Here is an 18,303-nt window from a genome sequence, read left to right on the forward strand (position 1 = left end):
TAAAATATATTGAGTTATATATTAATTTTGCTTTAATCCCGCTGGACTTATAACAAAATGAGCTTGAGGAATTACTTCAGAAATTACATACTTACATAAGGCAACTGTCTAAATAAATGATTTTAATAATTATGTTTTTCATGTGATAAATTAATTGACTCGTCCACCAGATATTTTTTTCTCTAATTCTTGAGAAAATCGATTTTATTATACATAGTTTTGTAGTGAGAAGCAAAAATTCTACACGATTGGATGAAACATACGGTGGCTGCCATAGGACATATACTTGAGATATATTTTTTTTCAAATTCGTGGCCACAAAAAAAGTCGCTCATACGTAATAAAATTCGTGGCCACAAAAATAAAAGTCGTTCCCGCGAAATAAAAGTAGTGGCCACGAAATAACTTTCGTTCTCATGAATTATATAAATTCAAATGATATTACAATTGTAATTCTAGAATATTTTTATCGTCTAAATAGTTTATGATTCTTTCAAAATAAACAGTGTATCTATAAAGGCAATCCATTTTGTAACAAAAACAAAACCTTTGATTTTCAATATCTAATTGCAAAGAATTTAACAGTAGATAATAGCCAAATAAACTAGAGTCAGTTGTGCTTATGATTTCAGTTACTGTAACATTTTACAGCCTTGTCTCTACCTTACATTTTATAAAGCATTTTCCCCCCTTTTTTGCGGATGTATATTAATTTGATAAAGTCATTTGAGTTAAAAATTAACAGAATTAGTTGGTTTTTCATTTGTTTTACAGGTTTAATCAAATTTGGATTTGGATAAAAACGAGGGATTTTATCAATATATTTTTCAACAAGCTTTTTATTCCTATCTGAAGTTTTAACAATAGTAAATACATGTCATAATAAACAAATAATAAACTGGTTCATAGAAACAGTCAACTTGTATATTGACCATCTAAAAAGATGAAATACATTAAAGTAGTATATAACACGTAGTAATTAAAGTACGTGTTAAACCTATTCAATTCTCATTTTGTTACAACAAATGAAATTCGTACGAACGAATTCTATTTCGGGCCACGACTTTTATTTCGCGGGCACAACTTTTATTTCGTGGAAACGACTTATATTTCGAGGCCACGACTTTTATTTTGTGGTCACGACTTTTATTTCGTGGACACGAATTTAAAAAATATCTCAAGTATATGTCCTATGACAGCCACCGTAGAAACGACCTGTTCTCATATAAATACACGCATTTCTATACCGTTTAAAAATCATGTAAAATCATGTACCTTATAAAACGTCCGTATTAATCTAAGAAGCTAAAATTGATATTTTTTATATCGTTTATTAGATGCCTTTTTGTATTATTTTTTTTTTTGGAGATTGTTTCTTGATGTATCAAAACTTATTCTATATTCAGAGCACGAAATGATCTCAGATTTCCAAGTAGTTGTAGTTACCATGGTAACTTTCAACTTATACGGATGGGAAAGACGATACCGTGATTTAAGTTATGTTGGTGAAATTTAAAGATATGGTCAGAGAGATTGATATATATATATATATATATATATATATATATATATATATATATATATATATATATATATATATATATTCTCAAAAAAAAAAAAAAAAAAAAAAAAAAATATATATATATATATATATATATATATATATATATATATATATATATATATATATATATATTTAAGAAATAAACAACGTTATTTAGTGAACATGGCGTTATGAATAGCAATTGCTCTGTTGGCATATTTCATGATGCGCGCTAGCGCATCATGGAAAATATGCCAGCAGAGCAGTTGCTATTCATAACGCCATGTTCACTAAATAATCGTTGTTTATTACTTATATTTGCATTTTACCACTCGCAAATACCCTGTTTTAGCCTAGACCTTGACATTTAGCTATTACATCAAAAGTAAACATTCAGACTGTAATGCATCTTTTTAATTGCATAGATTTGTTAACAGAGTCAATGATAATTTATAACAGTAATTCCTTTAAAATGTTATCAAAAACATGTTTTAATATAAAATACGTCAATTTTAATGGAGTTGGAGAAAAACACATGATGTATCGTATATAGTAGTTTAAATCTATAACGTCATGGAAAGTTACACCTTTATGACGTCATAGTATACAGACAGAGCAATTGCGATTATAGAGAAATAATTGCAGCTCCTCCGTATGGGCTTACAGTGGAAAAGAACAATGGAAATGCAAATATATATATATATACTTCTTTTTTAAATCAATGTAATAAATTTTTCATGGTCAGGTGCCTTTAAAATGGTTGATTAACAGCATGTCCCCTGCCACTCTTCTTATCACTTCTCTACATATACCAGTAAGCAATTATTTCTTATAAAGAAAGTATACTTCCTCATACATTTTGTATCGTGAATTTGATTGCGCTATATTGTTAATTGTATGTTGGAGGATTTCTTTTCAAAACGTTGTTTTTTGTTCCTTAGAATTTAGAAATTACAACTTTATTTAAGCCGTTTTCGTTGTTGCTTCCTTGTTTAGACAATCATTACTTTTATATTTTGGCATTAGAAGCAAGTCAAAATTGTCTAATATGATGAGTAAATAAATATTTTATTTCTTTAAAGTTACAATATAGGTTAATGCAAAATATACTTTTCAAAACAATGTCTTTGCTTGTTACATACAAATTTGAATTTTATCATGCGCATTGTTCAATATCACTACTTTTAAGTAAAAGGTTTGTTTTTTTATAATATTTCTAGATTTTGATTGAGGTGATTTCCTAAACACTAACACACAATATTCAATCATGACAAAGCTAACCCAGCAAGGGTTGTTAAGATTAACAGTATATATTTTGTAGCCGAGCTACGCCAATCAGAAGATGCCGATCTGCAGACGCTGGTGGAGATAGGATCTGTTTCTACAAATATCAAAATATTTTAAAATGTACAACGTGAAATCATACATGTTTATTCAAAGTACGTTTAAGTTTTTATAAGTATATAGTCTATATTTCTAGTTATTTACTTAAGTCTATTGAAGTGTTAATTTTAAGCAAGAGATAATCCTATGAATAATTTTCAACTTTGTGTAAAATCTACGGGTATGAATATCTTTTGCTTGTAAGAAACATGCGAATTTACTGTTTTATGACAATAAATTTTAATTAAATACAAATGCACTTGTTCGTGGTACAACTTTTTAAAACATCGTCGAATACTTTTATGTGCGGTTTTATATACTTATATCACACATTATAAGTTTACTGTAATGATAATCAGTTTTTATCTCTTATTCTAATCAAAATAATTACTATTATGTGTTGTTGTAACAGTAAGGGTAAAGGTAGATGAAACTAAATTGCCACAAAGATCCACTACAGAAAAATTGAATACGGTGGTACCGGCAGTCAACGCTTTCAAAGTAGTCAGATTTCCTGAAAAAACAATCAAATATTAGTGCACATCTTTGTAATCTAAATGACCACTTGTTATCATAAAATGGGGGTGGGGTGGTTCAAAAGCCATAAAGTTCTTTTGAGCAAAAATGGCCAACGGACTTACGAAGCTTTAAAAAATTCCACCCCTCTAAGAAAATTGTATAAAAGCACAAAACGTTTTGTAGCTTATTCTACTTGTCAAGTAACGTCTAATGAAATAGCTTCTTTATGCTTTTTTTAATTTCATTGTTACATTTCACTATTGAAACTTCTTTATTATACTGTTACCTAATCAGTTACACTACATGTATATGAATACATTAGTAAAATTTTCTCTGATGTTTCAGGTTAAGGTATAATTGATTTTTTAATAATCAAATTATAAGTAGCTTTCATTCATAAACAATTTGTTCTTTTAAAAATTATATTTACATTCACATATTTTTTGCTTGTAAAGTGTGTTGAAAGCTACAGCAGTTATAACACTGTAATGCACACAGGGTACTCAAAGGTTAAAATGGCGAGTTTTATTATGACATCACAAACGTTGAACGCTGCTAACTGCAACGTCACAAGCGAAAATCAAAGTTAACGCTTGCAGCTGTTACTGTGGATCTTCCATTAATATGAAATTACCCTTAGGATAAAATAGGAATTTTAAAGTATAAATCACATTTTCAGACAAGGCATGAAGTTAAAATAATGTAAATATAAGCATTAAATCATGATTTTTTTAAGTATACATTCTCATAACTGCAGCGATGCTTGCATACAAATTTTCATAACGCGCTAACACTCGTTACTCAATTTGTATGCACATATCGCTGCAGTTATGAGACTGTATATTTCAAAAAATCATGATTCAATGCTATAATAACCTCTCTACTTGGATTTTTAAAAAAAATTCTTTGACAATCTATCCTCATTCTCTCTTTGACCTCCAAGTGCGGTGATATAGTAACACCTCATTCCATCATGATTTGCTTTTACATTAAATTTTATACACCAAAGCCTTAATTTGCTACTAAGTATTTGTAATATTAAAAAAAGCAATGATAACTTTTTAGACCCATGAGGCGGAGGGGGGGGGGGGGGGGGGGGGCAATTAACGACTTGAAACTTATTTCCATTGCCTTGTTTCCATAACATCTTATAAGTTTTAGCAATTGTGATATTTTAAAAAGATAACATATTTTTCTTTGTATGAATATGGCAACTTTAAAGCTCTTTTGGGGCCACTAACTGGCCTCTGGGTGAAATGATTTGAACAAAGTTATTTAAGGAAGCTTATTAAAAAAAATTGTTTATAGGAAAAAGACTTTTGAAGCTCCCTTTGGTATTTTCATTATTTTAAAACAAATGAAATGATTACATAGCATATGTATACAATTTCATTTGGATAGACTGGCGCTACATCTGAAGACTTTTGTAAACCCTTTATCCATATATATATATATATATATATATATATATATATATATATATATATATATATATATATATATATATATATATATATATATATATAATGCAGAAGGGGTGAACAATAAATTACCGCAATTTTTTTTTAAAAACTTACTTGCTCAGGCGAGCTCAATAAGAAATCAAAGTACTGAAGAACTGACGGGAGTTGATTTTGTCGATGTTTGTTTATCTTAAAATCAATTATATGTTATTTTGCATGACAAGTACATGTAGTTTCTAGTTTGTATTTGAATTACGCACATTTTTATAATATGAACTTTTGGACTTTTTCGATAAGAATGTGGAGAAACCCCCATATGAATCATGTTAAATAATATTGAGAGTAGAATTATTTCAATCAAACTAGGTATCAGTAATACAAAATATTTCTCGAAAATTGTATGGATCCAAGCAATATTGAACTCTCGTCTTGTTCAACCAAACGCTCGGCTGACACCGTAAATCTCCGACAAGCATTTACGAAGACAGCCGAGCGTCGAGTTGAACGAGACTATATTGAACTCTGGCGTAGGAATACATACGACTACAAAAACTATTTAATTGATTGTTCGTACCATTTAAAATATGACTATTTTCAAGGTATTTTTAAATAAGGTTCCTTGAAATACAATGCTTTAGCATACATTACATCGAATTCATCAATCATTTTCAAGAACTAAGTCCTGTCAGCAGCGATGATTTGTGCTGAGGTCCAAACACTGTTTCACTTTCGGTTTGTCTGAGTAACTGCATAGGAGAGTTGATTAAAATCAACTCCCAAAAACTAATTCAGATATAACCTGAAATCGGGTCATAGTTGAAAGACGTCGAAGCAGGGTTCGTTGACCTCAATGTATACGTCAGTTTGTCGGACAAGTCCGCGTCCGTTGCTGTTACTGTAATCAGCGTTGTTCCAACCGCTGTGTCCTCAACTACAGATGATGTCGTAGGTAGCGATATAAACTGCGGAGTGTTCCCTAAAAAGCATGTAACAGAAGGTGAGAAAGACGATTGAAACAATTTATTTACTAACTCAACGTTATACACCGTACATATAATAATGTAATATGTTAATTTATATAATTAAGAATTAAAGGCGTTGAAAATGCATGCTTTTGTTTACTTATAAAAGTTACCTTTATTCTCTAAATTGCAATGCTGTTTATCGATTGCGTTACAATGATATAAAATATAAATAATTTAAAAAATAGGTATTATCCTGCCAGGAAAGTAATGACTCCTTTTTTTATCTATATTTTTATTCATGACTTTTACAAACTTTTGTTATATACTACATGTGTACATAGTGCACAGTTCTTTCATATGTCAATGTAACCTTTCTTTTGGAATCTCTTTAATTTTCTTACAAATAATATGCATGAAAGTATAGCTATATTTTAATCAACTATATCATGTGTAACTATTGTGAAAGTTTGTTTGTTTGTGTGTTTGTTTGTTTTTTGTGAGAGTGAGAAAGGACAGAACACATTGATTGAAATAATATGCATATACAAAAAAAGGCAAAACAGAAACAAGACAAAATCAAAGTACTGAAGTAGTACTGAAAGCCGGGCTCTTTTGATGTGACCTTATGCATTTTTATTGATAAAACTGACAATCTCTCTCTGTCTGTCTCTCTCTGTCTGTCTGTCTGTCTCTCTCTCTCTCTCTCTCTCTCTCCTATGCATTTAATGTCGGAAATGCGCCAGAGAGCGACTGAATTGTTTTGTTACCGGCTATAAATAAAATATGTCTGTCTAGTAGTAAATCAAAGTACTGAGAGAACTGAAAGACGGGGTCTTGAAAGTTTGAATTTATAATTGTCCACGTTTTCCTCGAATATGTTCCAAAAAATTATGAGTTTGAATTAGTTGTTTCAATCTAGTATGTTAAAATTCGGCTTTTTGCAATTGCCTGATACTTTGTCTAAATTTTACTAAATCCCGACTGGGACTGTTCTTCATAATTGTAGAAAATTGACACAACGGTATTTAATTTAAAATAAGACCCCAAGAAAAAATTATAAAAACTAAAACTAACCGGGTAAAATCAAAACAACTATATTTAGGTAGATTATGGTGGCATATCTCTGCCCCTTGTGTGCAAGTTATTTTCCTATCAAATATGTCGACATGCAAGATAAATATGTTGACATGCAAGATAATTATGATAACATGCAACATACTTATGTTGCCATGCAAGAAAATTGGAATCTATGGTGGCATATCTCTGCCCCGTGTTATTATTCTTTTAATAATGTCGACATGCAAGATAAAGATGTTGACATGCAAGATAGGTATGTTAACATGCAACATAACTATGTTGACATGAAGAAAACTGCAATCAAATAAGAGTTATAAAAAATCTCAAATATCGCCAACATGTGACATCCAAGATGCTAGATACGCTACCTATTGATATCAACATGCAACTTATTTATGTTAACATGCAACCTCTTTATGTCGACATGCAACTTATTTATGTCGACATGCAACTTAGTTATGTTAACATGCAACCTCTTTATGTCGACATGCAACTTATTTATGTCGACATGCAATCAGATAAGAATTATACAAAATCTCAAATATCGCCTACCTTTGACATCCAAGATGCAAGATGCTACCTTTTTATATCAACATGCAACTTATTTATGTAAACATGCAAGATAAATATGTTGACATGCAACTTATTTATGTTAACATGCAACTTTTTTATGTCGACATGCAACTTTTTTATGTCGACATGCAACTTAGTTATGTTAACATGCAAGATAAATATGTTGACATGCAACATATTTATGTCGACATGCAACTTAGTTATGTTGACATACAACTTATAAGTTGCATGTCAACATATTTATCTCGCATGTAAACATAACTAAGTTGCATGTCAACATATTCATCTCGCATGTCAACATACGCAAGTTGCATGTTAACATAAATAAGGTGCATGTCGACATAAATAAGTTGCATGTTGACATAAATAAGTCGCATGTCAGCATATTTATCTTGCATGTTAACATAAATAAGTTGCATGTTGACATAAAAAGGTAGCATCTTGCATATTGGAATTCACAGGTAGGCGATATTTGAGATTTTGTATAATTCTTATCTGATTGCAATTTTCTTTAATGTCAACATAGTTATGCTGCATGTTGACATAATTATCTTGCATGTCAACATATTTATCTTGCATAACAACATATTTGATAGAAAAATAACTTGCACACGAGGGGCAGAGATATGCCACCATAGGAATCAGATAAGAATTATACAAAATCTCAAAAAATCTAAAAATATTGCCCACCTGTGACATCCAAGATACTAGATGGTATCTTTTTATGTCGACATGCAACTTATTTATGTTAACATACAAGATAAATATGCTGACATACAACTTATTTATGTGAACATGCAACTTATTTATGTCGACATGCAACTTATTTATGTCAACATGCAACTTTTTTAAGTTGACATGCGAGATGAATATGTTGACATGCAACTTATAAGTTGTATGTCAACATAACTAAGTTGCATGTTGACATAAATATGTTGCATGCCGACATAAAGAAGTTGCATGTAGACATAAAGAAGTTGCATGTTAACATCAGTAGGTAGCGTATCTAGCATCTGAATATGTTGACATGCAACTTAGTTATGTTTACATGCGATATAAATATGTTGACATGCAACTTATACGTTATATGTCAACATAACTAAGTTGCATGTCGACATAAATATGTTGCATGTCAACATATTTATCTTGCATGTCAACATAACTAAGTTGCATGCCGACATAAATAAGTTGCATATAGACATAAAAAAGTTGCATGTTAACATTAATAAGTTGCATGTTGACATCAGTAGGTAGCGTATCTAGCATCTTGGATGTCACATGTTGGCGATATTTGAGATTTTTTATAACTCTTATTTGATTGTAGTTTTCTTGCATGTCAACATAGTTATTTTGCATGTTGACATAACTATCTTGCATATCAACATATCTATCTTGAATGTCGACATAATTAATTGAAAAATAACTTGCACACAATGGGCAGAGATATGCCACCATGGTAGATAATTTAAATTTTTAGATTTTTTTAATTTGTGATCCAAGGGAAAATCCACAAGTCAGACGGATCTGTTATACAATGTTTATGAAAAAACCGGAAAACTCTCAAACTGCTGAATTACCGAACAAAGTTAACATTTGTATACCGATAACAAACACAGGCACCCGACGTAGAAAATATTTCTTTTTACAATAAGATTATTCCAAGTACATGTACTATAACAATAAAATAGTTCGTCACGGTAGCTATTTTGATTTTTTAGACCGACTTATCTGTCACGATTTTCTTGCAGCGATTCATATTAAATTAATTGGTAAAAATAAATTCGTTCGCCACTTACTACTTTTTGTGTTAACTCGTGCATCATCTACACGAATTACGATACAACCGTTACTTTCATTAAAATTCATACTCCGAATTCAGTCAACTGCTTTTCAAATCGACAAAACTAGAAAATGGCACATTGCGTTTGGGAACTTTACTTTCGGTTTAACATTCAATCTCTTCTATATATTTATGAGCTCGTCCACCAGCTGTATCGTCAACGGTGTTGTGCATTCACTTACGTAACTTATTCCACAAATCACTACAACTATTGAACCCGAGCAAGAATAATTTGATCGATAAAGCAATTTGATTATTTTCTTTATAGACTTTGGTTTATACATAGAGGACTTTAAACGATTTAATGCGAGTTTTTACTATATATATTCACTGAAATGTATGAAAAGTTTCTGCACTATTTTCTTACGCGTAGACTTAATTCATGTGTTCTACGCGTGCCTTCCGGTTTGAGACTTCGGCTGACAGTAAACTAATAGATGGGGTCACGTTATCCCGTCTACAACTCAACAGTCATTGAAATTTGAAACAAGCGTTATAAATTAACCCCCTTCCCCGCATTACTTCTATGTGCAGCCAAACACCAATGCTTTGAAAAGTAGTTCATGGAAATTCATGCGCATTTTATATGTGCCCAAAACGCATACTCTTGTTTATAAAAAAATACGTGATTAATAAGAAAGGAAAAAAAAACAACGCTAAATTTATTCGCAAACAAATAAAAAAACCAACAGATTTGACAAAACATGGCTCTCTGTGTAACTATTTGGTATAGCGGAAGCTTTTACTTTGACGCTGCTCGGTTTTTTATTTACTTTTGAAGTTGTGCTATTTATGGTATCATTGGCGTTTACCTGCCTTCAGCCAGGGCTCTGCTTTCAGCAAAGCCCGGCTAAAATACAACATACACACTAAATTATCATTGATAACTTTCAATATATGATTCTACTATAGACAACAGCATGATCATAATAACATGTACTTGTATATGTTTAATTATGAGAGAATATAAATCAATCACGTGACACCGACAGCTAATGTTAGTCTGATATGTTAAGAGGGTGGAGGGTCAACACCTAAATAATTGCAATTATTTCAAGAAAGAAAGGATACAATTACTTTTGTATGACTAAATTGATTCTATATACAAGTAACTAAACAAGGCAGAAAGAAATTGCATGAGCAATCTGTGACGTGTATACTCCCCTGGAACAATGACGTATTTGTTTTTCTTCAGGACAATTTCTAGTTCGTGCGATTGTAATCCTATTTCAAACAGGCAAGAGTATAGGGCACCGTTAATGAAAAACGTATTACACTTATATATTTCAAACCATTTATACAATGGTGACAGATATATGTAAACTGTAATATGTAATTACAACCATCTGATTGCCCGTAGACATGCGCAATAAGATTAATTTTGGTTTTGCTCTTCAGTCATCGATATTCATTAAAAGACACGAATTCTTAATTCTAAAATATATTAATTTTCTTAATTGTTTTGCAATGCTTTGTAGAAAGTGTTGTTTCATATAATTACTCGACACTTTCCGCAATTTTTTACAGCAATAAAATTGTGTTTTTATCGCGTGTACAGTTATCAAAAATGGACCCCTTGACGGTACCTGTAGTGCAGTACTGCTCTTTGCAGGGCGCAATGGTACAGTTTGATGAAATGTAATTTAACGGCAATTGTTTGATTTATGATTTCTTATTATCTATTGACCTAAACTTCGCCATGCTATACATTGGCCCTCAAAATAAGCAGTTCCGTAATGGATTATTTCTTTTAGAGGATAAGTACGTTTTAATATAAAAATGAAATAATTAGTGTCACATGAATTAATTTCCTTATCATAATTAAAATCAGAAAGTACTGCGCAGGAAAGGAGACTTTTTAAAAACCTACTAATTAACCATAGTTCAAGTAGAATCAATAAAAAAGACACACAAGATTTTAAAGAATATCTAATGAGTAAATTAAATCATTAAAATTAAGCACTTTTACCAGGTGACAATGTAGCTCTGATGCTAAATTCAACGTTATTTGTTGCGTAGCTTAAAAAAGCGGACAGGCTTCCAACTGTCCTTAAGGCTGTATCTGAGTAAATCACGTCCTCATAGTTCGAACCTGTACCCAAATTTGTTCTGTGGTATGACGGTATGGTGGCCCCAGACGACATGCTTGTACAAAACAACAAAAAATTGAATGATTTTCAAAAAATGATTTTCAATTTAACTAGATTCTCTGTAATGAATGATAAACTTACAATCCAATAAAATCTCCTGGTTGAACCGATATTTGTTGTGACGCTGTAACAGTTCTAGTAAAGACTCCATTAAAATCAGCCGCTGAAATTCGTTATAATTAGTAACATTGCAAAAGGATTCTATACAAATATACTTGATGACATTCAACATTTGAAATCTGATGTAAGAATATCAAATTTATATACTTTCAACATCAAAGGAATTTTGTCCAATTAACATCCACACTCCGTATACTTTTCGCCACACCTGAGCGTACAAAGTGCCATTGGTAGTAGTTACATAGAACTCCCAACCAGACACGAAGCCACAGCAAGGAAATCGGTAGTCGTTATCATCAGAGTTTAACACAAACGTCCTTCCTGTACGAGTAAAGATAATCATAATAATTACTGTCAGTCATTCTTTCCATGAAAGTGAATATTATGTAAAAATAACTGAGAACAAGCACCATCTTTAATTACATGTAACAAAACTAAGTGGTGTGAATAAATTTACAATGTCAGTTTTTGTCTCGGGTAATAGGCGTGTGATTGTTTAAACCATTCTCATTGTCTCCATGACTTATGCACAGAAATATTTACCTGAACCGGTGTCGTAACTGTTGGTTGTTGGTAGTTTTCCAGTCGTCCTACCGGAGGTACAGGCTGCCCCATTTGAAATACAGGAAAAAAACAAGATTAGTACAGTACAGGCAACGCGGATCCCGTGTTTCCCGCGCCCGTCACGGTATGAACACATCGAGGTGATCGGCCAGGTGAGACAGGTATACCGCGTTCCCACATCATCTACCTGTCCCCGCCACGGTAAAATTATCGATGGAAAAGTATCGTATACAAGCGGGAGTTATCTTCCCGAATGACAAATAAATTGCATGTTTCTTTATATTTAATGACGATATTTAACCAGATTTTGACAGAGATTATATTCGAAATACGGAGTCTTTTTTTACTATTTTTTTTAATTTCATAGCTATTGAAAAAATTATTAAAGTATTTAATTTAATACTTGTGCAGCAATTGCAAATAAAAGATTTTCGAATCCATTATCATATTTTAAGAAGGTCGTTAAATTAAAAATTATCATGAAATGATTTTAATTGCCAATAAAATTATAAATGTGTACGCAGTGTGATTGTGTTTTCTTAACAATTAATTGGTCTGCCTACATTTGTATTGTTTGTTGTTGAAGTCCATGCGTGTCAACTAATGATGAGCAAGTGATTAAAAATTAGGGCTTCCAATAAAATTACCACCCCGGTATTTTTAGCAAGTTCCGTTCATTTCTTCTACGTGTAAAGAACATTTTTCGTGAATTCACGTTTTAGTCAATCTGATTAAAATCAGCTGTTCTGACACGCTACCGCTTTCGAGAGCGGTAGCGTATCAGAACAGCTGATTTTAATCAGATTGCGTTTTAGTGAATTTGTGTTGCGTTACTTTAAGTATGGCTCTTCGTTTGTCATTGTACGAGGATTCCCACTTTCTAGTGCGTTACGTTTGCGACAACAATCTTTAAGTTCTTCAAGACTCAGTCTGACTTAAATATTCAGTGTGGAAATGAGTATGACGTTCAGTATGGCCGGCTTGAGGAAGTCGATCGAGCTGTGGTCTTGCATGCTGGATGTGAGCAGGACAAGAGGGCCAAGCTGCGAGAGATGGAAGACACCGAGAGTCTACCAGCCTCTCCTTCCTCATCAACTTCTTTCACACCTTCGAATACGCCACATCGTAATGCGCAAAATCAAATTAACGTGTATCTCTCTGAACTGAATTATAACAAATAGAGAGTAAGGAGCCTTAGAGAAACCAAGAGTTGCATAAGATTATGTAATCGAAAGATATTGTGGGTATCCTTTGTCATGTTGTCGTGATGGTGTACCAACTACCCACCGTGACGGAGGTTAGCGTTCGCTCGCGACCGAGACCCCTCTCTCTTAACAGAATAACTAGATACATTTTTTTTTAGAAGAAAATGTTGTTAAACCGTTCTTATGTTCTTACACATTTCAAAGAAATTAAGAACATGTTTTGAAAGTATTTCATGCGGCCGATAAAAAACATTTAAACATTTCAGTAAATGTACTGATATCATTTTATGTGTGCATGTACATTTAATCTTATTGAATATAAGTAATAATTATGAAAACCCGTTTCCCGTTTTCGTAACCTTACCCCCCCCCCCACCACCCCCACCACAAAGCTTTATGACTGTCGAAGTTAACTTTATTTGACTTTAGTCCCAATTGTTTTACACAAAGGTGTGAAACCATCGCACTGACAGAAAATCACTCTACGCTTGAACGCACAGAATACACAGGAATGAGGCAGTGTAACGATTGAACAAGAAGAATTGTACATGCATATCAAACAATTTTACTAATAGTTATATCAAATAATTGATTCATTTTACTGCTTTCTTTAACTGCTTAACGTGTTTAAAATAAAATGTTCCTTCCCGCAAAAAACCTCCATTAGAAACTAAACGAGAGATAGAGAAAAAACACAACGAATTAAACTTTCCAAACACAGTTTATCATGCATCACGAACATTGTAAAAAAAACTTAACTGTTGGATATACTTCTTATTTTCTTTATTAAAAATAAAACTAATAGAACGGTAGAGCTAGCAGGCTGATTTGATTGACAGGTGCAGCACGTGGACTCAAATCTGAAATTGCATGATGGATTCAATCACAGCGTACCATATTCTTTTATGAATACTAATTTTATGAATATTTAGTATTGGATATTAATGTATTTCACATAAGTGTACGTTAAATTACGCCTAAACGCCCCTCTCTCTCTCTCTCTCTCTCTCTCTCTCTCTCTCTCTCTCTCTCTCTCTCTCTCTCTCTCTCTCTCTTGTAAGGTGTTGTGCGATTAGACGAAGCCGTACGCGATAAAGACTTTTTCTTTGGTCGTGAATAGGTGTGAAAACTCTCAAGGGCATGTCGTTTTCTACCCTCAGTTTGTTAATCACTACATGTATACACAGAAAATGATCGTGACTTAAACTTTATATGTATACACACGAAACGCATACTGACATAACACGTTATGATTCCATGTGCTTTAACGCAGCACCAACTTTATATATGAATGATAATTTTATCAATGAATTGAAAAATAAATTTGTTAGTTGATTCCCGACATTTGTTCATTTCTCAATTAAAAACATACACATGTATTGACAGTTTACGGCGCTATGCGTGTCAACTTATAAAATGAGAAGATGAAATTGCTCTGCATTGATACGAGTTCATCTAATGAAAATATTCAATTTTAAGATTGTTATAAAAACAGGAAATCTTATCAACTTATAGAAATAATAAATGAAATAAGCACGTCAAATACAAAGATATGCGTTCTTATTTACACGTCACAAAATTTAACAGCGTAATAATCATGTTATGTTGTAATTCGAATGTAGTTTCCGATTTCATGAAATTCTATTTCATAAATAAAATTTATTAATTTAATATTATTATGGACGACAATTTATTTACAATGCAGCTGTTATGCTTAAATCTGAAGTCGCATATTTGACGTGGATTTAAGCGACCCGCATTGCCTGTAATGCCTGTACTGTACGTCATGAGTACTTTAGTTATGTCTCATTTGTGGACGACCCTAAAACGCAGATGAATTGATGTTATGAAAGAATTTATAAAACGTACACTTATATACAGTATATATAAACAGTATCATGTATACAAACATAATCTTTCGAATTCTGTAATTTATTTTGAAATTGTGTATATAGTTAAATAATAAAACTATAATTTTTTACGATACAAAGAAAATAAAGCGACGCAGTGATACCGTTAACTCTAAATAATTGATCTTGATGGATCTGCATCAAATCTGATGTGAAATGTAAACATCAAAATAACTGAGAACTAGTTACTAACAGTGTGTAAAAGACTTCTTTTGAAATAAAACGAGACGGATGTTTTGCGCTATTTACATCCTTCAACATAATACACAGGTGGCCAGTTTTCACACCTTGCTGAGGTCACCCTGTCTAGTGTATAGTCTGAGCAATTTCTGTTAGCGCCAATGTGTTTTCTTGATCCCAGAATAACAACAACAACAAATTGAGAGAGAGAGAGAGCTCTTTCGAAAAATCATATATACTAATATGACTAGTACGCACATTTTGAGGAAGTTTTGAAATATCAATTCATTTGAGCACCTTAGCACATAGATCACAGCCCCGTTTATATGTCCCTAGAAAAAATACTGAGAAATTCTTAAAACTTACCAGATACTTTTGTGAAGTAATCTACTCCAACAATGATGAGCCAAAGTAATCCGCTCAAAGACATCTTGCTGCTGTTTAGTTTACGCTGTTACCAGTAATGACATAGATCGTGAAAGACACGATTTAACTAGCATTTAAATAACTTAACTAAGGAATATCAAAATAACAAATTGAATTTTATCGAGGAAAAGGGGCGACACAAAATCGTATGCTTGAACAAGCGGAGGATAGAGAAGCATGGTATGATATCGGCTATGATGTTCTCGGACTGCGTAACATATAATGCCTTGGTGTCCGCACAATGGAAATGTATATTATATATATATATATATATATATATATATATATATATATATATATATATATATATATATATATATATATATATATATATATATATATATATATATATATATATATATACCTTACGGCCCACAGCGCGCCTCAACCTTATACCTCGTACCCTCTACGCCAACATTCCCTCACCCCGTTCGTACTGTACACGACGGATGCAGTTCTAGACGAATTACCTGACACTGTATGAACCAACGCGGTCACATATATACTTGCAGCTGGTCTGGTCAAGATGCTGGTTAAGGTACATTTAATATTATGATGGGCAAGTGCTCTGGGGTCATTTTATAAATGGTTAAGGTGGCAGGGGACAGGTTTTTTTTTTTTTTTATACAATTCATTGTAGCCAAGAGATGCATGTCTTCGAAACTCTGTAACTATAATATCCCCAGGTTCCATTCAGCACAAATACCTTTAATTCATTCTTTAAAAGGCCAATCACCAATTTCTGAAGAAAATTACTAGACAAATCCCGTAAAATTCTCTACATACTGGTTTTTATGAGATTTTGACCCTTTCATATTTTGCTAATTTTTCATGATTTTTCAGCTTTTTAGACCTCCCCCAGCTAATTCCCTGCAGAGGGTTGACCTTCCGTACTGCGTGCATGTTGCATTATCACATGTCAGAAACTTACCGGTGTATAGTTTACAATGTCCCATCCACATACTTTTCGTGTTAGTTTACCTCCCGTCTGTAACTTGCAATTTCACTGTGTAAAGTCAACACAACAGTCATAGCCGCAGGTTTCACATTTTACTTCTGATTCTCATGTACCTTACATATGGGGCCTACATATTGCATATCAATTTCAACAAGAGACACCCCTCTAATTTATGATAATCATTAAAAATCATTTCATGAATTTTAGCAACACTCATAAGCCTTCAAATACAGCAACTCTCAATTTTACAAAAATATTGACGGATACTTTATCCGAAACTGTCCCTTGCTACCTAAATAACTTAAAAAGTTAAGATTCACACTTGTTCCAGGTAGATCATTGTTGTTCTTGTTTTTTTTAATGTTATTCCCAACACCTGTTTCTAACTCAGCTGAGCTGAGAGGTCAAGTGAGCTTTGCTGATCAAATTTTGTCTTTTATCCGACTGTTTAATTGTCAATAAATTTTTCACATTTTTATGTGACCTATTGCCCGTTGGTCTTACTAAGTAGTCGTGGGTCGTCCTTTAACAGTTTTACTTTTGAAACATCTTGAAAACTACAATGCCAATGGTCACCATCTTTTGTTGCAGCATCTCTAGGATATGACGAATCTAAATTGTGAAATTTACGATCTTACCATCCCTGGGGCCTCACAGATGGCACAAAATATGCATAACGGCCATATTTTCATAAAATCATATTCTCTACTCACACACACCTAAAAAAAACTAAACTCATTAAACCTCTACCAAAATTGTGAAATAAATGGACCCTGGGCCAGGGTGTCAGACCTTAGGACAGGGCTAATATGGCCATATTTTGATCATGATTGCATTGAATCTTTTAATTCTTTTTTTTGCATTGAATCTTAGAAAAATCTTTTATACTCCCATAAAAAATTGAGGAAAACTAAATGTACGGTTATGATGTTCATAAATCCCTCTATCTAAATTACAAAATTTGTGGCCCATGGGTCAGGGGCCCAGGCCCTGGTGCTGGGCTATTATGGCCATATAAAAATATATTAGTATTCTTCTATACTCCCATAAACATCTATGAACAAGAGGTCCATGTGTCACATCGCTCACCTGAGCAACAATAGCTATGACAAATCAGCTTTATAAAGTCATAATGCAAAACTATCTGGACAGTTTAGTATAGTACTTGTAGATCCTGTATCAATAAAAATGAATTTTCCCCCTAAATTTTCTTGTGTTTATTATTAGTAGTCAGTTTTCTAAAAGGATGATTTAATAGTCATACCACATATTGAGCAATGCACTTCTAAAAAAAATCCTAAAAAATTGCTTATATATGGGATATAAACCTACATCAAACTCTAAACCCCTTGTGAGGCCCCTGGGCCAGGGGCTCAGGCTCATCAAGACTGACGATTCTGGCAATTTGACAAAGAAAATGACAGTTT

At 32.6% G+C, this 18,303-nt stretch overlaps 1 protein-coding gene across 1 annotated transcript; it reads right to left on the reverse strand.

Annotated features, from left to right (window-relative positions):
- Positions 1-1,695: 1,695 nt before the first annotated feature.
- On the reverse strand, positions 1,696-15,986 carry LOC136275700 (location of vulva defective 1-like). Its single transcript, XM_066085452.1, has 8 exons — positions 15,859-15,986; positions 12,177-12,239; positions 11,781-11,954; positions 11,595-11,676; positions 11,333-11,508; positions 5,708-5,884; positions 3,318-3,440; positions 1,696-2,924 (listed from the first exon to the last, which is right to left on the reverse strand). The coding sequence occupies exons 1-8, from the start codon at positions 15,920-15,922 to the stop codon at positions 2,809-2,811; spliced, it is 975 nt and encodes a 324-aa protein (XP_065941524.1). The 5' UTR covers positions 15,923-15,986; the 3' UTR covers positions 1,696-2,808.
- Positions 15,987-18,303: the final 2,317 nt, after the last annotated feature.

The sequence above is a fragment of the Magallana gigas genome, chromosome 5 (assembly GCF_963853765.1).
Source record: "Magallana gigas chromosome 5, xbMagGiga1.1, whole genome shotgun sequence".
NCBI lineage: Eukaryota > Metazoa > Mollusca > Bivalvia > Ostreida > Ostreidae > Magallana > Magallana gigas.

Coding starts and splice junctions, on each gene's coding strand:
- LOC136275700 (XM_066085452.1), bottom strand. CDS start 15,922: ATGTCTTTGAGCGGATTACTTTGGCTCATCATTGTTGGAGTAGATTAC. Junction 11,677..11,780: donor AAATTCCTTTGATGTTGAAA/GTATATAAATTT, acceptor AACGAATTTCAG/CGGCTGATTTTAATGGAGTC. Junction 2,925..3,317: donor TGTTACAACAACACATAATA/GTAATTATTTTG, acceptor TGATATTTGTAG/AAACAGATCCTATCTCCACC.